Here is a 23,534-nt window from a genome sequence, read left to right as displayed (position 1 = left end):
AACATAATACATTATGTATTTGAGCAAACTTCATAAACAAAATCAAAAGATAATAACCTAGAAAGATATGGGCTAACATACAAAACACACAAGGGCCTTGAATCACCTACACTCCAGTAACAATGAGCACACTTAGCACTCAGATCTTAAATACCAGACAGTCTTAAATACCACTCACTGTCCAATAAAGGAAACCAAGGCTCCATGGAGAAGTGGATGATTCTAGGAATGCAACAGGAATTATTACATGGCATGAGCCAGGTCCATTTTATAGTGCCAGAAAGTAATTAGTAATTGCTTAAAAAAAAAAAAAAGTCCCTCCCGATTATAGAGGTACAAAGGGACACAGGAACTAACTGAAAGATTTCCCAATGTTCAGAGCTTTTGAGTAACAAATAGATTAAAACCTAAAAAGTATAAAATAAACATACAAGTACATATTGATGTAAATAAATTATTGAATAAATGGCTGGGGGATAATAGACAAATCTCCCATGCAGAAGAATTCCAAATAATTTATATAGCTACTCCACCCTCAAGGAGGTAGAGGTCAACTCCTCACTCAACGTGGCCTGTGCATAGTGACTTCCTTCCCAAGACTACACCATGGAAAGCAAGGTAGGGCAGGGAGTAACCTTACAATGGCGAATCGAACAGGCACCACTTCAGCCTGGTGTTCAGGGTTGACAAAACAGTGATAAGTCATACTAATAGTATGTGCCCTTAATATAATATGATGTGATAGAACTGTGCTTCTGTGATTTTCCTCACCAAAACCCATACAGTCTCTAATCATGAGAAAAACATCAGACAAATGCCTGTCGAGCAGTTTCCTACAGTGTTCAGTTCACGTCCGACTCTTTGCGGCCCCACGAACTGCAGCACGCTGGGCCTCCCTGTCCATCACCAACTCCCGGAGTTCACCCAGACTCATGTCCATCGAGTCAGTGATGCCATCCAACCATCTCATCCTCTGTCGTCCCCTTCTCCTCCTGCCCCCAATCCCTCCCAGCATCAGGGTCTTTTACAATGAGTCAGCTCTTCCATCAGAGTACATCAAAGTATTGGCGTTTCAGCTTCAACATCAGTCCTTCAAGTGAATATTCAGGATTGATTTCCTTCAGGATGGACGGGTTGGATCTCCCTGCAGTCCAAGGGACTCTCAAGAGTCTTCTCCAACATCACAGTTCAAAAGCATCAATTTTTGGAGCTCAGCTTTCTTTGTAGTCCAGCACTCACATTCATACATGAAAAACCATAGCCTTGACTACTTTGTTGGCAAAGTTGTATCTCTGCTTTTGAATATGCTGTCTAGGTTGGTCATAACTTTCCTTCCAAGAAGTAAGCATCTTTTAATTTCATGGCTGCAATCACCATCTGCAGTGGTTTTGGAACCCCCCAAAAATAAAGTCTGCCACTGTTTCCACTGTTTCCCCAATCTATTTGCCGTGAAGTGATGGGACTGGATGCTGTGATCTTAGTTTTCTGAATGTTGAGCTTTAAGCCAACTTTTTCACTCTCCACTTTCACTTTCATCAAGAGGCTCTTTAGTTCTTCTTCACTTTCCGCCATAAGGCTGGAGTCATCTGCATATCTGAGGTTATTGATATTTCTACGGGCAATCTTGATTCTAGCTTGTGCTTCATCCAGTCCAGCATTTTGCATGATGTACTCCGCATGTAAGTTAAATAAGCAGGGTGACAATATACAGCCTTGACGTACTCCTTTTCCTATTTGGAACCAGTCTGTTGTTCCATGTCCAGTTCTAACTTGCTTCCTGACCTGCATACAGATTTCTCAAGAAGCAGGTCAGGTGGTCTGGTATTCCTGCAGTGTAGTTGATCTGTATTCCTCAAAACTGTCCAGATCATTTCCCAAGGAGTCTGAGAAATTGTTACAGCCAAGAGTCCTAAGGAGGGAAGACAACTAACTATAAATATGCTATCTTTAATGGGATCCTGGGACAGAAAAAGGATGCTAGGTAAAAACTGTAAGAAATCTGAATAAAGTATGGACTTTGTGAAAGTCATTCAGTCATGTCCGACTCTTTGCAACACAATGGACTGTAGTCCATGGACAGACTCCTCTGTCCATGAAATTCTCCAGGCAAGAGTACTGGAGTGGGTTGCCATGCCCTTCTCCAGGGGATCTTCCCAACCCAGGGATCAAACCCAGGTCTCCCACATTGCAGCAGATTCTTTACCATCTGAGCCACCAGGGAAGCCTGAACTTTAATTAATAATATAGTTTAAATTATTTATTAATTATGACAAATATACCATACTCTGATACAAGGTAGTAGTAATAGGACTAAGTGTAGGCTATTGGGAACTATCTGTACTATCTTCTCAACTTTTCTGTAAAAATAAAACTATTCTAAAACTCTTTTTAAAAATAAACCAAAAGGAAAGTAGACAACAGAATTTCATACACTTCATGTATCAGAAAACCAGTGAACACGGGAAAAAACTCATACTTTAACTATTAAAACATATGAGATGATTATGTATCTCTTATTTAGCTGGCAAACTTTTTTAAAAAATCAAGATACACACGATTGGCAATGTATAGGAATGTAAAATAGAACTCCTTCTCTGCAGTGCATATTTGGTAATAGGCAAAAATGTCTATACTCTTTGAAGCAGCAACATCACAACCAAGAAGTGAATATCAGTGTGCACAGAAATTTTTTTTTTATTATGTGCAGTAGTGCAAAGACATCTGGTACAAGCTGCTCAAGCTAATATGGGAAGCACTTCCTCTTAAGTTTTCACACCCAACCTGGGAACTTCTTGGAAAAAAAATTTTTAATGACTGGTCAACCTGTGATCCAAGGATAAGAAAAATGGGCTAAAAATATTAGCTCTTTATTGACATAGGATAGGAAAGTGGACTGAAGTTCCCTTATGTCCAAGACTTTCTCCTATAATCAACATCCTGGGGCTGATCAAACTAAGACCGCTACTTCCCCTCAGGGACAATCCCTGCTGGGACCAATCTGCCCTTGTTATCAGGGCCAATTTGAGCACTATCTGGTCTAAATTTTGGCTATGAAACTATGACCACAGAAAAATATGATTTTTGACAGTGTGGTCACAATATACTTTAGACTCCAGAGAAAGTTTGAAGAAAATTCCTTTTTAGAATTCTTGCCCTGAGAAAATAACTCCTCCTGTCCCTTAAGAAAGGCTTCCCAGATGGCACTAGAGGTAAAGAATTTGCCTGCCAATACAGGAGACATAGTAGACACTGGTTCAATCCCTAGGTTGGGAAGATTCCCTGGAGGAGGGCTGGCAACTCACTCCAGTAGCCTTGCCTGGAGAATCCCCGTGGACAGAGGAGCCTTGCAGGCTACAGTCTATGGGGTCGCAAACAGTCGGACATGACTGAGTGACTAAGTACAGCACAATAGCAGAAATCTGGAAATTAACCAAAAGCCTATACAGGACTGTTTAAATAAACCATACAAATATCACTGTGGAATGTAGTGAAGATATCAATACTGTGGACTAATATTTGAAGAGAAAAATTCCATGATATATTATGTGAAAATGCCAATGCGTACTGTGTCATGTCATTTCTGTCTGTCTCTCTCTCTATATATATATATACACACAAACACACACATATTCCTTGGATCTGGAATTTGGTGAAATAATTTAATGCTATCTGTTCGAATTAAATCCTGTTAGTAATTGTCATTTTATAAGTGCTTTGAATTATTTTAATATATCTTATAATAAATATATCAAGTATTGTTTCACAGCATTGTCATAATTAGAAATCAGAGTGAAGGACCACTTTTTCCATTATCACAAATTGTGTGTGTGTATGCAAACGTGTCTGTTTTAGGTTTGCATCCCATGGATAAAAAATGGGATTTGCATACAGTAAAGTGTTGCCCGTGGTAATTTCTGACTCATAGGCTGAGGACAATTTTTATTTTACTTTCTGCAATTTTGTATGTTTTCCAAAATGTTCAGGGATCCACAGAATATTTTTTGTGAAATAAAAGATTTTTAAACGGCCATTTTTAAAATAAATCTTTTGTTCCTATAAACCTGTGTAAAATATTGAAACTATCCTTTTTGTTTTCAAAAAACATTTTTTTCCTTTGCTTTTCTGAGTGGATTTAGTTTATACAGCAAGTTTTTGTACACATTTACACTGTCGTGTGGTCTCCATGTACTATCTACTTTTCTATCAGGTGAAATTTTCATGAGCTATTAAAACCATTGTTATGTTTGATTCGTCTTCTTGCACTTTTTGCTTTTAGGTTGGTGTTTGGAATGCTTTATCCTGCATATTATTCATACAAAGCTGTGAAAACGAAAAACGTGAAGGAATATGTAAGTATAGTTTTGTGAGTGATCAGTTCTAGTTGAATGTTTCCACTGTATACAATACTAGAAAAACATTATTTTAGAAACAGCTGGAATAATGTTTTGGGTTAAAAATGTTATATAAATGTAATGAAGATCATCTTTTTTTAAAACTAATTTTGAATATAATTCCAAAGTGGAGTTTCAAAAATAGTTTGCTGTCAGTTGGCATTTAAACAAGTATGATTCCCAAATGAGTCATTGCATCTCTATTCAACCTCCAGTAAAATAAGAGGTTGGGAAACTGTCTGTTTTTTAGTCTTATAAATGTATAGGTTTACCTGGAATATCTCTTTGGTCCCAAAATCTTTTCCTTCCTTCATAGGCTTTTGTCATCTTCTAATTGATTAAATATATAGATACCTTACGACTACTGACAATTACAGTCTTTTTTTTCTTCTTGAATCATAGTATATTATAATGACTTCCTCTTCAGTCATCAATCTTTCTTTTCTCTTTCACTTTCCTCTTCCCCATCTCTTAGCTGTTGTGTTTTTTTTTTTTTTTTACTTTCACTAATTTTTAAATGTTTATGATAATAAATTCTTCAAATGTTGTTTTATGGTACTGGCATACTTTAGTTTTTAGATGCAAGCACTTTTCTTCAGTTAACAGTGCTTCTCAAGCTACTTGTGATACAGGACTACTTTGGGTTTTGTTTTGTTTTTAAATAATTTCCATTATGTCATAGACCAATACTTTTTAAAATAAATTTTAAAAATAGTCACTAGAAAAATGAAGTCAAATTCCAAAAACATACAAAATACTACCCAAACTTTTATTATTAGATGTAGTCGATCTGAAATTATTGTCAATTTTATATTTAAAGCAAAACAGTAACACTCCACAACCTTGCACTAGTCCACACACAACACTCTGCCTTATGGTGTCATATTTTAATTGGAATTCTGTTTTGAAAAATAAAAACAAGACTTGCTCTTCATTTCTAAACACCACAAAAATATAAGCTAGGAGTATACAACTTGCTACTAATTAATTGTACTGGCCAATACAATCCTCATTTGAAAAATTTATGATAGTGTGACTACATGAGATTTTTTTTTTTTTCTGATTCTACTTTATTGTATATTTGAAGTACAGGGTGATATGTTCCTCAGCTCCTACCTGTGAAGTATTATAAACCTAGAATAAACAACAACTGGTATATCTGAGTGTCTCTGTGTATGTATCTGTGAAGTATTCTCATTCCCCTCCCAAATGTACAACGTTTTTGTTGGGAAAAAATTACAAACTGAAAATGAAGTTCTAATGAGGACCTTGTCAGCAGGGTGGCACGCAAATGCCATCCCCTAAATAAAAGATAAGAATATAGCAAAAGGAAATATAAAAGTATGTATGTGTTAGTCGCTCAGTTGTGTCCAACTCTTTGCGACCCCACAGACTGTAGCCCACCAGGCTCTTCTGTCCATGGAATTCTCCAGGCGAGAATACTGGAGTGAGTTGCCACTTCCTTCTCCAGGGGATGTTCCCAACCCAGAGATTGAACCCAGGTGGATTCAATCCAACTGCATTGCAGGTGGATTCTTTACCATCTGAGCTACTAAGGAAACCCATAAAAGTATAACAAATTACAATGAAGAGAGGCCCTTCATGTGTAAATTAATGATAGAAGAGCAGGAAAAACAGTATTATTCAGGGATTGACCTAAGAACCATTATGACAGTATTACTACATTTCTTACTATGTATCAATTTAATTTTGTTAATGTTTTTAAGGACTTAAAAACATAGATTTGTGTTTTATTCCCTTAATACAACACTCAAAATTTTACTACTGCATTATTCTATAAATTTGGTGTTAGTAAGAATGGTCTAATCCTCAAATTTTAGTTCTGCTTCATAAGTTAAAGTAATTTAACCTATGGAAGAGAATCCATTAACATTCTTATTCAAACTGTTGGAAAAACTTTAAGACTTGACATGTGCTTATATATTTATATATACACACATACCTACTGCATGCATACATATTTGATATATACTTCACATATCGCCTTGCACATCTTTTTAGAGATTAACTCATAAAACAAAGAATTATCTGTACATAATTTTGCTACAGTATTATGACTCTGGAGCAAGTGTCTTCAACCATCCCTTTGGGAATATCAGAATCATGAGTGATCGAAGGGAAACTGGGGAAGCAAAAAGGCAGGTGGCTGGAGTTTTGATAATTACATGGTAATCAAATCTGCTTCACAAATTAAGCAAGAGCTAGAGTGAAACGGAAAAACAGTCAGGCACTGAAACAAGAAAGGCAGGAATCTGCTTTTGACACAGAAGTATGATGCTACTCTGAGACCTCCTGGGGACCGAACTGTCTGCCATCAAGTCTGCTGAAGAGACTAAGCAGAGATATCATACTAGAAAAATAGCATCTTAACGTTTACGTAATTTCTACCAATTTCAAAATACTTCTGTGTATTATTATTTCCAGTTGCTACTACAACAGTTGCCACACATTTACTGGCTTAAACCAAAGCAAATGTATTCTTTTCCAGTCTCAGAAGTCAGAAATCTGAAATGGATCCACAGGCCTCATTCATTTGGAAAACTCTAGGGGAAAATCAGTTTCCTTACCTTTGCTAGCTTCTACAGGTGGCCCACACTCCTTGGCTTACGGCTGTATTCCTCCAGCTTCAAAGCCAGAAACATTGGACTGAGACCTCCTCAAGCTGCTATCTCTCTAGTTCTCCTGAGATAAAAGAAGGTTCTGAAGTCCTCTTCCCCTAATAAAGACTCTCGTGACTACATTGGACTCACCTGAGTAATCCAGGCTCCTTGCCCCATCTGAGGGTCGGCTGATTAGCCACCTGAATTCCATGTGCAGCCTGATTTCTCCTCTAACACTCAACCTGATGTATTCACAGGTTCCAGGGATTAAGACAGGGCCATCTTTGGAGGAGGGAGACATTATTCTTCTGCCTAATACAATATTTCAGTGGCCCTCACTCCAATTCCATAAAGTAGTAAGGAATATTGGACTATTACAGGCTCAGTGAAGTGAATTAACTTGCCCAGGGTCACATGGAGAAGGCAATGGCACCCCACTCCAGTACTCTTGCCTGGAAAATCCCATGGATGGAGGAGCCTGGTGGACTGCAGTCCATGGGGTCGCTAAGAGTCAGACATGACTGAGCGACTTCACTTTCACTTTTCACTTTCATGCATTGGAGAAGGAAATGGCAACCCAGTCCAGTGTTCTTGCCTGGAGAATCCCAGGGATGGGGGAGCCTGGTGGGCTGCCGTCTATGGGGTTGCACAGAGTCGGACACGACTGAAGCGATTTAGCAGCAGGATCACATGAATCATTAAGGCAGGAAAGGTATCAGATTAGAAAATAAATGAGGATTTTTCTTGCTTGAAAAGCAAAAAAGTTGAAACAGCTTTCACCACCAACCAGCGAATATGCCTGTGATTAATTCCAAGGTGGATCTTCTGAGACCCCAGTTATATGGATATTTTCTAAGTGAAATAGCTTAACCAGTACAAGGGCAGGACCCATAAACATCTAAACCAACTGTAAGATGATTAAAGATAAAATGAGAAGTTTTTGAAAGTTCTGTATGGTCTTGGCAGTTCTTTAAATATTTCCAGCATAATTTTATTTGTGATAAAAATTTTGAGTATCATTTTCTTAGTGAGCCTCACCTAAACTTAAGTCATCCGATTTTACCCCTGGTTTATAGCAATTTTATCAAAACTCTGTTCTCACAAAGTTTTCTTGTAATCCCATCCAAATTTGTTTTTTATCTGGTAGTTTCTTAATAAAAGTAACTTTCTTAAAATTTCCCTGTTATATTCTTAATAGCCTTTTATACTATCTGTACTATATTTTTTGTATATATTTGTGTTTATTTTCCCCCCAGATAAGCTCCAAAGAGAGTTTTGTTGTTTTGTTAATTGCTATATTTCTATACCTAGAACAGTACATGTTACATAGTAGGTACTCAATATTTTTTTAATGAGTAAAGAAGGAAGAAGAGTTGACTTCTAAGTATATAACAAATATTAAATGGTACTTACAAGAACATGTCCCTTTCTTCAGTGGATGGGTCTAGTTTCTCAGCTTTGATTCTGCTTGTTAAGGAGTACACAGACCAGTCTGACTTATCCCTAAGTCCAGTTATTCTGTGATGTTTGGTTAATACCTAAATTCTACTGATATCTACTTCAAAATTATTCTCAGAAAGCAAACATTTTTGGTTAATTTACTTCTTCCCACCCTAACTGCTACCATTGTCTTTAAGCCTGCAAACATTGTAGATTGCACCTGATCAAACAGATGCTGTATTCAAATCAAAACAAATGGAAAGTGCTGTGTATTTTGGCAACCTTCCTTTCTTCCTTTGCCTATTTTTAAAACGGAGCTTTCCTAGGATATAATTTCCTGCATAGTGTGGCAGCTATGGCCTACTTAAAGTCTTGCAGTCTTGCAGTAATTGAAATGTAAACTTACTGAAGAATTAGTATGGTTTTGCAATTTTTTTTAAGCCTAGACCGTCTCACGACTTGAAAAGAGTGTTTACTTCCAAGTTGTGTATAATTGCTGTAGCTTTTCTAGGAAACCAGTGTTCTTATTCTAAGAATGTTGGGGAAAGTGGCAATGAAAAGACTGGATAGCAGTAGTTAGAAATCACAGACATTTGGTCCTGAGATTTACTGTGAGCAAGAACAAAGAACAGGGAAGACTCTGGGAGATTACTTTCTGAAAGGCCCTCCAAAACCTTGTTGACTTAGTTTTTGAAAGTGACCTAATTTTTGACTGAATATTTGGGTGATATGAAGCTGAACAAATATGCCACATGCTTGTCATTTGGTAAAATCTTAAATTGTCTACTAGTTTTGTCTGTTAGAAATTTGTCTACCAGTTATAAAGGGGAAAAATGTAATAAAGAAACTTTGTTGTCAAACGTGTTCCCCAGGCATCTTTTCATATTTTGGATTAAAAACACTCATTTGATTGAAGGGTTTTAATAATTTGAGAAGTATGAAAATTTAATGAATTAAAGGGATTTTTAAAAATTTTATCTATGTTTAATTGAAGGATAATTGCTTTAAAATATTGTGTTGGTTTCTGCAATGCCTCAAAAAGGGGGATTTTTTTTTAATTTTTTGAAAATTAGTTTTGTCAGGCTGCATTCCTGTTTATTTTTTATTCTGATCTACTTTTAATTACTCTTTGTTTTTATCAAAGCTTTACTTATTTATAATTTTAAAATCAAACAGTTGTCCAAGGCTTATTATGTAAAACAGCAGTTCCCCACCTTCCTCATCTCTATTTCTAACTTTCGAGGAAACTGCTTACAGTTCTTTTATCCAAATCCGTTAGTATTTATTTATACATCTAAATACATGCTTGTATTGCTGTTTCTTAATTTTTCAGATGTATCTCATCAGTTGACTTCCTTCTGTTGAAGATGATTTGTTAGTTACCCAATGTCAGTATTTACTTGCATAATTTCCCTATGGCCTTCCAGTATCATTAGAATGTAATTGGAGTTGGATCAGTATTCAGTGTTTGCATTGTTGAGGCTAAATTAGCAAAAAGCAATAGAGTCTAGAGAGAAAGAACTAGGCTGCTTGGCTTATCACCTTGGCCCTGTGCCTTACTAGCTGTATCTTTGAACGGGTTATTCTTTGCCTCACTTTCCTGATCTGGGAAAAAAGCACTGTAGTAGTACTTGCCTCCTCAGGTGGTTGTGAGGATTATGTGAGTTAATGCAACAAAGCATTTAAATCAGCACCTATTATATAAGCTTTTTCAGCATGGAAACACCATTTGCATCTGATGTCTACAGTATCCTGCCATGACCGTTCTTTTTCTTCACAGTTATTTGTGATTCGTCATCTTGTTTTTCTGTTTTGTTTTGTTCGCTTATTTGGCATTCTCTGTTCTCTTTGTTTATTTAGACCCAAACTCTGTGACAGATGTGTGAATTTCCTCTCAGTGCATTCTCATCCATTAGATATTCCAGACTGACTCTTAGATCCTCAGGTTTCTTAATCTCCTGTTTTCCTCTTTCTTCTTTTACTTCCTCATTTTGATGGATGCCTTTCTTCCCAAGAAGGCTTTTTTTTTTTTTTTTTGGAGATGAAAGTAGACTGAAAGTATTTTCCTTTAGAATTTTGTCTTTTAACTTCTTTAAGGATTTTCTCTACTTCATTTTCACTAATTGTTTTATCTGGGGTTCCTTTTGTTCAGTTAGAAAGCCACTTGGACTGGTTCTCTAATTTTCTGATCTTTTTTTTTCTCTTTCCCAACTCTTTTTTTTTTTGGCTGTATTTTATGATAGAGTTCCTCAATTTTATCTTCTCTTCTGTGTTTAATTTCCAAGGGCTTCTTTTATTCTCTGAACGTCCCTTTTTCGATAGCCTCCTATTCCTACTTTGTTTAAAATAGTTTCCCTTTCATCTGAGGATATGAATGATAGCTCTTTAGACATGTTCTTTCTACATTTCAGTCTCTGTTTTTCATGTGTGATTTTTCTCAAAAGTTAGGTGATCCTCAGTTCTCTACTCATATTTGAATATTATAATGAAAAGCTGATTCAAAGTCCTGAACCCCTGCAGAGGCTTGCTGACTGTGATCTTCACTACAAGGTGATTTAACCAGGCATTTTATTTGTTCCTAGGACTGCCATAAGGAAGTACCACAAACTGAGTGCCTTAAAACAATAGAATTTTATTGCCTTGCTCTTCTGGGGCCGAGATATGGGCAGGGCCACTTTCCCTCTGAAACCTGTTGACGGGAATCCTTTCTTGCCTGTTCCTAGCTTCCAGTGGTTGGCAGGAAGCAGTCCTTGCAATGGTTGGCAGGAAGCAGTCCTTGCAGTGGTTGACAGGAAGCAGTCCTTGCAGTGGTTGGCAGGAAGCAGTCCTTGGTGATTCTTGCCTTGCAGGGGCAGCACTTCAGTCTCTGCCTCTGTTATCCCATGATGTTCTCCCTCATGTGTCTTTGTCTCTGAGTCTCTTTTTTTTCTTCTTTTCAAGACACTAGTCACATTGGATTAAGGGCTCACCATACCCCAAGATGACCTCATCCTAGCTAATTATATCTTCAGTGACCCTGTTTCCAAGTGGGGTCACATTCTGAGGGTTAGAACTTTGCAGTACTCTTGCCAGACTACTGTAACAGAATGCCACACAATGACTAGCTTAGGCCACGTAAAGTTATTTCTCACAGTTCTGTAGGCTGCAAGTTCAAGATGAAGGTGCCATCAGGGTTGGTTTTGGGGGAGGCCTCTTTGTAGCTTACAGACATTCTATCTGTGTCCTCATATGACCTTTTCTCTCTGCATGCAGGGAGAGAGATTTCCTGGGGTCTCTTACTCTTCTTATGAAGTGGGGACCCATATATTGAAATGGAGCCCCATCCTTTGAAGTGGGGCCTCCTCCTTATGACCTTGTTAATCTTCATCACCTCCTTAAAGTTTCTATCTCCAAATACCATTACTCTGGGGGTTAGTTAGCACTTCAGCATGCAAATTTTAGGGGAACACGGTCTGTAACAGACTTCAGCATATCTTTCTGGGGGACACATCTTAACCCATCACAGTCATTTCCTCAGAAAATTATCAGTGTCTGTATCTTCAGGTGTTTTCTTTTGTGCAGGGCAGATTGTTCAGAGAAGACTCTTCCATTCTGAAAGGCACTTGGTTGCTGGCATTCTGGTGGGAAAACAAGGATTGGGGCCCTCAAATACTCAATTTATTATCTGTTACTTAATCCCTGTTGGCCCTACTCAACTGCGCCAGAGATTTGCAAATCCAACAGTCGCTCTTTCCAGAGAATAAGCCTCGGGGAGTGAGGGGTGTCACCAGACCGCTAGAGTGGGAGGCCATCCAAGGATCTACCTGCTCCTCACAGTATCCCTACAGCCATCCTCCATTTGTCCTTTTTTGGCCAAGAATTGTGTTACCAATTTTTGAACCTTTTGGAAGCTCTTCAGTGTAAACTTGGGTTGCTTCTCAACTTTTCCCACCGTCCACTTACTCTTCAGTTTTCTCAGCTCTTCTGGGTCAGTTACTACTCATCCATTTCTTTCCTGGGTCCAAAAACGTTGATGCTCTCTTCTATATTCTTCCTGACTTAAGTCTTTCTGAAAAATCACTTTACTGTTATTTTAATGAGATTTGTAGTGGGGATACAATTAAATGTGTGTGTTCTGGGATCGCAAAGAGTTGGACACAACTGAGCGACTAAGCACACACACATTCATTCTACTATATTTACCCATAGTTCCAAATTAACTTTATGAGTGGGATACTTGTGGCTGATTTATATTGTCATATCAGATAATACTTGTTTTACCGTTAACATTGGTTTTTAAAATGTGTTCACATAGGAGATAGGTTTGAAGTAGTAATACATATTATTTTTTTCAATCCTTAACAATTTTAAAATTTAATTTTAGCTGACATGCAATGAATATACATGTATCTTGTCTTGAGTAAGAGTTGTTCACAGATCAAGTTGTGATAAAATCAGTTTCTGTTTGGGACAGTTAAGAAGAATCACTTGGGATAGTTCATTATTTTTTAAATATTTATTTATATTTTTTATTTCAGCTATTTGGCTATGCATTTTAATATTCTACCATTTACCTTTTTTAATGTAAATTAATTTTTTTTAATTGGAGGATAATTGCTTTACAATATTGTGTTGGTCATTATTCTTTAACGAAGTAAATCCACTTACATTTACTTAAAGTAGGTGATGAGTATGCTTTGTAAACTTAATATTTTGTATTGGGATTACTTATTTTATATATAATTCATGTTAGTATGTAATTTCACTGCCTGAAGTAATTGATCCTGTTGTAATCATCAAGTGACATCTCTTCCTATGTCTTCTGAAAATAATTTCTTCAGGATCATTACAGTGTATCCTCTTTAGGAAACAAATGCTAAATTTAAATTAAGATTTATATTATTGGGTTTAAGTAAAAGCCTAACACAATTCCTTCTAAACTTTAAAAATGTAGATAATTCCCTGGAGGTCCAGTGGTTAGGACTCTGGGCTTCCACTGCAAGGGTCTGGGCACAGTCCTTGATAGGCCAAAAAAAAAAAGGTAGCTAAAATTTAATAATGTGAATTAGAGCACTCCTTGACCTTTACAAAGTAAAATGAAAGCATTCCCACAATTTTCACGCTGAGATGGAGCTAGCAACCACAGCTGTCCAATGCGAATGCTTCATAAAACATACACAAAGAAAAAAATTTCTCCCAGTAACATTTAAACCTAAGAGGCTAAGTCAGGCTTTTGCTAATATCTAGGAAGAATTCTACCAACTGTAGTGCCAATGGAAATAGATTTTAAAAATCAGGGACAGAAACTGTTGTTTCCATTAAAGGAAATGTTGTTAAATAGTAAATTGGAGGGAGGCCTAGCCACCTCCACCCTAATCCCTAGTGATGGAACAGCTTAATACAGCAACCAAAAACACCAAAAAACTCAGCTGCCACCATCCTCCGTGCTGCAGGAAAACCATGTTCAGAAGCAGCCAATTCTGCCTCCCCCATACCTGTTCACAAACCATAGCCTCACTACTTTGAAGAAAACCCCCCAATAAGTTCCGAAAGGGAGAAATAATAATTGAGTACATGAGAAATTCAAAAGTGCAGTACTAGGCAAATTCAAAAATAAAAATGACAGTAATGTATTTATTACAATTTATATTCTTGAATATTAACAGTTTCAAATGCAATAGTGTAAACACCTTTAATTTGAACAAGCAGGAAGAAAAATGAAACATTCAATTCACAAAGTAACAAAAATATCAGAATTAAAGGAATCTATAAAGAAAGTAGGGTAAATAAAAATGCAGAAGTAAAATAAAAACAAAATCAAGAGAATTACAATATTTCTGAGTTGTTTCCTTGAGTAAATCTAACAAAAGGTACAGAGGAGAGTAGAAAAAAAAAAAAAACTGATAAATAGGACAAGGTTTAAGTGACAGAAAATTAAATAATGGGGGGCTGTAAAAGAATGCCTAACATAGTTCTTTCTAAAATTTTAGAGTAGATTTTTTTTAATTTAAAGATGGAATGTTTTCTAACAATGTAAGACATACCTGAAAAAGTGAAAAAAAGTGTTAATAGCTCAATCGTGTCCAACTCTTTGCAACCCCATGGAGTGTAGCCTGCCAGGCTCCTCTCTGTCCATGGAATTCTCCAGGGAGGAATAGTGGAGTGGGTTGCCATTCCCTCCTCCAAGGGGATCTTCCCAACCCAGGGACTAAACCCAGATCTCCTGCGTTACAAGCAGATGATTTACCCTTGAGCCACCAGGGAAGCCCTAATCTTTCCTTTTCCTTTTTAGCTACAGTTTACATTATTTAAGCAGAGAATAGCTTTTACACAATAGCAGGATCTACCTTTGGAGTGTTCACATATGTACATCATCTTTCCATTATGTAACTTCAGTAATATAGTGCTTCACCAGCTACAGCTATAATCATCATATTGTCAGCCAGATTGCCATCACGCTGTGAAAGGTCCTCCTAAAAATATAAAAGCTAGAGCTGTTCCTGAAGACTTTAGCTAAGTAAGAAAAATAAAATCTGTCAGAAAACCTCATGTAATTTTAAAAGCTCACGAGTGGTATGTTACTTCAGAAATATAATAGATTGTAACAAGATTGAAGATATTTTGAATAACTATAAAAACTTAAAATATATAGAATTATATAGATGGATCACTTTTCTTAAACCACAGATTCAGACTGCAGGTAAAATTGAAAAATTCATCAAAAGGTCTTGAAAAGTCACAGAAATAGATGGAGTTAAGTAATTTTATTTGAGAATATTATATTAACTTTCAAAGGTTTCCAACAACATCTTTTAAATAAAGGTTTAACACTTCAATGTTATTGTATTATATTCTTCTTTAAAAGATTGTCAGAATAAATTATTAGAGCCAACTGGAAACGTTTTTGCCAATGACATGATGTTTGAATATAATTTCAACCTGCCCATCAGTTTTCTTACTTCCTCTTTAGGAAGCAGATTTAGACATACTCTTAGGGAGAAAACTCTAAGGGCACTTCCACCTTGGGCAGGGAGAGGCTTTCCATCCAGTGGTCTGTGTCCAGACAGTTCTGGACTCTAGGATGGGACACCCTGCGTGGGACTTGTGGGCAGAAGAGCCTATAGGCTGCCCTACCCTGGCTACTTTACTCAAAGCTTTTGTCTTTTCAACTGATAGCCATAAACAGTGCCTCTGAGAAGTGGGCTAAAGGCTCAGTTCCTGCTATTCTTTGAGGTTCTTTTTAAAAAAAAAGATGATGTGCCTAATCAGTGTTATGAAAACAAGGGCTTATTTTAATTGTTTATAGCGAACAAATTATCAAACTGAGTTCATCTTGCTTCCAAACCGAAAGGCTCTTTTTACATTTTCTTCATGAATGATAGATACCACCTCCTTCTAACTGGTATTTTCAGAAAAAACACCGGGTACCTCCCACTGCAGTCCTTGTCGCTCTTAGAGGAACACTGGAATCTCCCTGGGATCTTGTTTAAAATGCAGATTCTAATTAAGTAGTTCTGGCCTGGGCTTGAGATTCTGCATTTCCAGCAGGTGCCCAGATGCTGCCAGTGCTGCTGGTCTGCACACCACAGTTCAAGTAGCAAGAATTTTGTGCATGTTCTCAACTCTGCTTACACATTACAAATTCATAGAGCTTGGCTTCTGAACACCTTGCTGCCCTCTCTCTTCCCCTGAGATGATGGAGCCTCGGAATCTACATAATTGCTTTTAATTCCCAAGTAATTCTTATCCACAGCCAAACTGAAAAGCATTGACTAAGAGAGGTATCTTACTATATTCTGAAAAGTGAATAATTACCACCTTGTGCTTTTTTTTAGTGTAAGTTTATGTAGGCAGATGGGCACAAAATAACAGATTGTTTTAGAAACATCTGTATGTAAATGGACCTAAAACTTGGAATATATTATTTAAAAAATTAAAAGAAAATTTCTGGTCACACCGTGTGGCACATGGGATCTTAGTTCGACCAGGGAGCAAATCTGCGCCCCCTGCAGTGGAAGCTCAGAGTCTTAACCACTGGACCACTTAACCACTGGAAAGTCCCCAAAAATAATGTTTTAATAAAGTTAAGCATATTATAGTATCGTGGGGTAAGGGTATTGAGTTGGGTGTTCTCCTAGTTTCCACACACAGCATTTCTACATCAGTGAAGTTTCCCTTTGGAATCATCCTCCTTTCTGCCTATTCCGTTCCTCCCACCTTTTTGTTCCCCTCAGTGTGCTTACTCACGGTGCTCATACTGTACTGCCCACTGTACACAGCCATCCGCTCCATACCCCAGGTATCCCATGCCCTGTAACTTGCCTCTCTCTCTCTCCACTCAAATGTGAATCTCAGTTCTCTATGTGAGGCTGACTGCACATGCTTTTGAAGGAAAATAATTTGATAGCACAGATTCACTTGTCAGTCATGACAGATGTATTCTTCCTAGAGGTTTTTTTTTTTTTCTTCCAGTCTTTGCTTCTTGAGAAGATGCTGTTTTCCCGTGTAGTATTTAGGCTGCTTCTTACTGTTTGGATGATTATTGTATGTTTGACATATGCTGCTGCTGCTGCTAAGTAGCTTCAGTTGTGTCCGACTCTGTGCAACCCCATAGACGGCAGCCCACCAGGCTCCCCCATCCCAGGATTCTCCAGGCAAGAACACTGGAGTGGGTTGCCATTTCCTTCTCCAATGCATGAAAGTGAGAAGTGAAAGTGAAGTCGCTTAGTCGTGTCCGACTCTTAGTGACCCCATGGACTGCAGCCCACCAGGCTCCTCCATCCATGGAATTTTCCAGGCAAATGTACTGGAGTGGGGTGCCATTGCCTTCTCCATGACATATGCTATTGAGCCTATAAAGCTACAACTTGTATAAAGAAAGTGGTATCTTTTACTTGAAGAAGTAAAGTTTTCATCTACTGTGTTAGTCATAATCTTGCCAGTCATCTGGAATAAAAGAGTATACCTTTCAGTGGCTATATTAGTTCACGTGTGCAAAGAGCAAGGTGGAATTGACCGTGTAAAGATTCATGACAAACTTGGGGACCTAGGTGCCTAAGAAGTGGTGCCAGCCGTTGGGAATGCCTCAAGTTGGAAGTGCGGTGGCCCAAGACTTTGGGAACACTAAGGGAGTAAAGACGACAGTTTAGTGTGGAAGCATGACAGGTAGGATGGCCGTTTAACCCCGTTTACTCCTTTCTGCCTTCATAGGCTCTGTCCCATGCTAAAATCCACGAGAAATTCTGTGCGGTTCTATTAAAAGTGAACTGTGTCTCTAACAAATATTTATTATTACAAATGAATCAATAGGACTTCAAATAATAGAAAAAGTGAAGTGCGAATTATCAGCCAGTGTGGATGCAAAGAGTTATTTTGTATTAAGAGGTCATTCCTTCCTAAATTCTGCTCCTGGGAACAATTCCCATAAGCAGTTCCCGCTTTTTTATATTCTTTTCAACACTTCTTTTAAATTAATTATCATCTAGCTTTTGAACATTTTTGTGTTTTTTCCTTCTCTCAAGTTCCTCAAACTTACATGGGATCAGGGATGAGATACATGGGGCTTCTGTGACTCAAGAGCATTGAGGAAAAACCAAGGTAATCTTGTGAAAGAGTATCCGTTTCTAGTTGCAGTCTGCCCCATTTTAATTCATTTTAATACCAAATATGTCTGTATAATATGAGTCTTTCCTCCTCGAAACAACAGGGTATTCTGTGAGGTCTTTGGCAGTGATGTCTGGAAACTGCAGGTAAACCATGATGCAAGTTCAGCATCTGAAAGTATTAATATAACTGACTCCCAAACATCCTAGTTCCTGGCAAGCTACAGAAAGTTAAGGCAGTAGGGCCGTGAGGGAGGAAGCACCCCAAAGCCAGGGGAACGCAAATCAATCCTAGTCTAACATACCTACCCCAAGGCATGCCCCCTCTTTTTTAAGAAAAAACTGTTTTCAACCAATGTCTCTATTCACTGTGGATTGAACTTCAACTAGCTTATTTTCAAGCATGCTTCTAACTTGGCACAGCTCTGGGAAAAATCCCATAATCGAGCCATCTGGGTTGGATAAAAAAGGGCGTTTTTCTATTTGATTTCTCACATTTTGTTCCTCTTTGTTTTTAATGGGGAAAAATCATTATGAAATAACCAAATTATTGCATAATGTTACTGAAACAAGAGAAACCTTTTCAACTCGATCCTGTTTCTAAAGAAGTCTCTATTAGAAGTTCTCTCTGTTGTCTCTGAAATGTGGTGTAGAATGAATCTTTTGGGTGAGCTGACTTGAGGGAATAACTAATGGTCAGAAAATAAAATTCTCTTTGGGTGGTCTGAAATTCGGCAGTGTTTGTTTCTTTTCAGACTCAGCAAGGATTTTTTTTTTTTTTTTCCAGTGAAGCATATTTTAGCATTTTATGCTCTGGATTTACTTAGTGTGGTTATAATTGAAATCATTAGGCATATGTAATTTTTCATTTTTTCTGAAAAACCAGCATTAATTGCCTATGATTCAAATAACCTTAAGAGACACTGGAAAGTTGTTTAATATCTGATAACTTTGAAAACAACTTTGATAAAATAGATTATGTTATATGTTATGAATTCCTCTTTGCAGTCTAGAGTTATTTGTTTAAATTGTTCAGACCTTAACATTAAGAAACTGTTCAGTAAAAGCCTTCCTGTATATTTGGTTTATTAGGCACAGGGATGGCCAGGTCCTAGGAACATGACGATGAACAAGACAGTTTCAGTCCCTATTGGTTAAGAAGACTCGAGAGTCCCTTGGACAGCAAGGAGATCAAAGCAATCAACCTTAAAGGAAATCAGTCCTGAATATTCACTGGAAGGTTGCATGCTGAAGCTGAAGCTCCAATACTTTGGCTGCCTGATGTGATGAGCCAACTCATTGGAAAAGACCCTGATGCTGGGGAAGATTGAAGGCAGGAGGAGAAGGGGATGACAGGATGAGATGGTTGGATAGCATCATCGACTCAATCGACACAAGTTTGAGCCAACTCTGGGAGATAAAGAAGGACAGGGGAACCTGGCATGCTGCAGTCCATGGGGTGGCAAAGAGTCGGACGTGACTTAGCAACTGAACATCAACAACATTGGTTGTAATAGTCAAAAGGCAGAGGCAGATGTTATACAAACCTTTACACAGATACACTGTAAAGGAAAGTAGATTATATATGCACAAAGATTATATATGACTTTTGGAGAGGGTGGAGGCAGTTAGGAAGGCTTTCCTTTAGATATGAAAAAATGTCATTCATACAAGGCAAATGAATAATATATAGTATATTAAAATATTACTAGTTGTATGCTGGATCAAACATTGTGCTGGTAATCACTTATTATCCATTTATATGTCTTCTTTTACTCATCCCTCCCATGAAAGCTTCTTCTGCATAGGAATGCCTTGACATCCAGGTTTATGACTATGTCATGTCGAAGCCTTTTGTTTGTAATAGCCCTGGAGTAATATGTGTCAAGTTAACATAGCTTTTTCGTCATTGTGCATGTACAATTTAGTCATACCTGCACAAGTACAACTAAACCACAAGGCTGCTTATTGTCACCCTGTTTATTTAACTAATACGCTGAGCACATCATGAAAAATGCCAGTCTGGATGAATCACAAGCTGGAATCAAGATTGGTGGGAGAAACATCAACAACTTCAGATATGTGGATGATACCACTCTAATGGCAGAAAGCGAAAAAGAACTAGAGGAAGTAAAGAACCTCTTGATGAGGGTGAAGAAGGAGAGCGAAAAGGCTCGCTTACACTCAATATTAAAAAAACTAAGATCATAGCGTCTGGACCCATCAGTTCATGGCAAATAGAAGGGAAAAGGTGGAAGCAGTGACAGATTTCCGCTTCTTGGGCTCTAAAATCCTTGCAGACGGTGACTGCAGTCATGAGATTCGAAGATAATTGCTTCTTGGCAGGAAAGCTATGACAAACCTAGACAGTGTGTTAAAAAGCAAAGACATCACTTTGCTGGCAAAGATCCTGTACAGTCAATGCTTTGGTCTTCCCAGTGGTCACGTACGGTTGTGAGAGCTGGCCCTTAAACAGGGCAGAGCACCAAAGAATTGATGCTTTTGAACTGTGGTGCAAGGAGATCAAACCAGTCAGTCTTAAAGGAAATCAATGCTGAATACTCATTGGAAGGACTGATGCTGAAACTGGGGCTCCAATAATTTGGTCACCTGATGGGAACAGCTGACTCACTGGAAAAGACCTGATGCTGAGAAAGATTGAAGGCAGAAGGAGAAGGGGACGACAGAGGATGAGATAGCTGGATGGTATCACCGAAGCAATGGACATGAACTTGGGCAAACTCCAGGAGATGGTGAGGGACAGGGAGGCCTGACCTGCTGCAGTCCATGGGGTCTCAGAGTCAGACATGACCAGGTGACTGAACAACAAATATCATTTAACATACATTATTGTTAATGTCTGGAGAAGGCGATGGCACCCCACTCCAGTACTCTTGCCTGGCAAATCCCATGAACAGAGGAGCCTGGTAGGCTGCAGTCCATGGGGTCGCAATGAGTCAGACTCGACTGAACGACTTCACTTTCACTTTTCACTTTCATGCACTGGAGAAGGAAATGGCAACCCACTCCAGTGTTTCTGCCTGGAGAGTCCCAGGGCCGGGGGAGCCTGGTGGGCTGCCGTCTATGGGGTCGCACAGAGTCGGACACGACTGAAGTGACTTAGCAGCAGCAGCATTGTTAATGTCATTGTTATCATAATACCACAATGCTCGTAGCATAGCAAGAATAAGTTATATAAAGATACAATTTGAGAAAGATGCCTTTGAATTAATATGCCCTCACCACAGTTCTCCATAACTCTTGTGAATGTTCAGCAATGTGCCTCACATCAGAACAGGATATTCCTCAATATAAATATACCAGTGCCTTGCTCTCAACTTCTGTGATGGAAATCAGGAGGATTATTTTATAGTTATGGTTTACTTTTTGTTTGCCTTACTTGTTTGTCCTGGGATCTAAATCAATTGCATTGCAAATTCTGTCTCAGAATATTGAATCATAAAAACTTGTTTTGTTGAAAAATGTTTAAAAACCATGAAATGAGGCCTACTTTTCTTTTGGCATCAGGAATAGGTAAATGCATACCTATTAAATGGAGCATGGTCTTTTGATAGTAAATTTAGCCTATGAGTACATTCATTTTACAGTATTCACTCAGGCTTAAAATATCCTAATTCCTTTGAGAGAGTAAAGCAAGAACACTATCACATGACTGTCTGGGTTTGTGAAATGCTAAGTCTTACAAAAGCCTTCTGGATTTTGAGTAATAAAGCAAGTACTGGCTTGTTAAGTAGGATAATCTAATCCATGCACTGTATAAACCAGAATGTAATTTTAGATACTGTGGTTTTATATCACAGATGACTCTGTTTTCGAAAGAACTTGCCTAACTATAAGAGTATATTTTCTTACAAAAATAAATTTATTTTGATATTTAAATGATTTTAACATTTCATTTGGGTAATTTTTATTTGTAAATATTTTATTTTTAAAAAACATTCATCACATTTCTCTAGTTATGAAAAATATGGTAGGGAAAGTGTGTCCCAAGATTGATAAATGATTGCCATTTTATTGTGACCACTTCAAAAGAACTTTATTACAAAATAATTAGGAAAAAGAGGGAAATTATATTATTGTTCATAAGTTAGCCCAGGTCTCTAATAATTTAATAAATATTTCTTAACATTTATTTTCTGCCAAGTACTATAATAATCATTAGGTATACTCTTGGGAAAACAAAACCAAAGTCGGCAAAATAGGCCATTGAACAACTGTTTTTCATGTAGTCTGCCCACTGATTTTTATGCATTTTACTCTCTGAATATTTTGGCTTACCACTCAGAATATAATTGTTTTAAACTTTATGCATATTTCTAATGAGCGTCTGTATCTGATTTCTTGACCTACTGAAAATACCAAGGGATTTCTGTAAGTCATATGTACTGACATTACAGACAATAACAAATTTATACAGGTAGAGGCCACACTAGCCAAAGGATAATGAAAGTAATTAAAAAAAATATTTCTCTGGCTTTGCCCCAGTCTACTGCATGAGAACATCAATCTTGCCTATCTTCCAGTTTCTTCTCAAATACTTTTTTTTTTTGGATGCCCAGGTCTTAATTGTAGTATGTGGGGTCTAGTTCTCTGTGCAGGGATCGAACCTGAGCCCCCTGCATTAGGAGCTTAGAGTCTTAGCCACTGGACCACCAGGAGAATCCCCCCAATATTTCTGAGAGTCCCCTGGGGATATCTCAGGCAGCGTTTCTTAAAATGATACTCCTCTTCTCCGTTTCCAGGTCATCGTGGTAGTAGCATCCATCAGTGCCAACCAGGGCATTAGTGGTGTCACAGGTGGCAGCCAACAGCACTTTGACTGATGTCCACCTAATTCTGGAACCATGGCTCTTGCAGTCCCCACAGAGGTTAGAGGATAACCTTTTATATTAGGGTAGGCTAAGCTGCTGTAATTATAAATAAGCAGGTAAGTTGCTCACTCAGTCATGTCTGACTCTTTACAACCCTCGGACTGTAGCCTGCCAGGCTCCTCTGTCCGTGGAATTTCCCATGCAAGAATATTGGAGTGGGTTGCCATTTCCTACTCCAGAGGATCTTCCCAACCCAAGGATCAAACCTACATCACTTGCGTCTCCTGCATTGAAGGAAGATTCTTAAGCTGAAACAAAAATGCAATGGCAGAGGGAATATAAAAACATTTGTCTTTAGCATAACAGTCCAGGTCAGTGTTGACTTCATCAAGAAATGTTTCTCAAGCAACCGTGTAAGAAATAGGGCTCTGCCCATCTGTAATATGTAGATTCCAAGGTTACTCTGCTCCCTGCCTTCCCAGCCACAGGACAAGAGAAGAGCCTGTGGGGAGACACACTCACTTCCCAAAAGCCTCAGCTAATATTCTATTGGCGGGAACTGGACACATGGCCCTACCTCTTTCAGAAATGGACTGAGAAGCGCTGGCTCTGGCTGGGTGACTCCCCAGCCAGCCTCTGTTATTTGCCTTTTTATGAACAGCAAGCTGT

General features: G+C 38.1%; 1 protein-coding gene across 1 annotated transcript in view; it reads left to right on the top strand.

Moving 5' to 3' along the window:
- Positions 1-3,758: 3,758 nt before the first annotated feature.
- Positions 3,759-23,534, top strand: part of REEP3 (receptor accessory protein 3) — a 48,652-nt gene continuing 28,876 nt past the window's right edge. Inside the window, exon 1 of the mRNA XM_010857398.1 lies at positions 3,759-4,349. Coding sequence (XP_010855700.1) covers positions 4,290-4,349 — 60 coding nt within the window. The 5' untranslated portion in view covers positions 3,759-4,289. The remainder of the gene's footprint in view (positions 4,350-23,534) is intronic.

This window comes from Bison bison, unplaced genomic scaffold, assembly GCF_000754665.1.
Source record: "Bison bison bison isolate TAMUID 2011002044 unplaced genomic scaffold, Bison_UMD1.0 scf7180017864380, whole genome shotgun sequence".
Lineage (NCBI taxonomy): Eukaryota > Metazoa > Chordata > Mammalia > Artiodactyla > Bovidae > Bison > Bison bison.
Note: the sequence above shows the minus strand (reverse complement) of the source record. Positions and strands in the feature narration are given on the sequence as shown.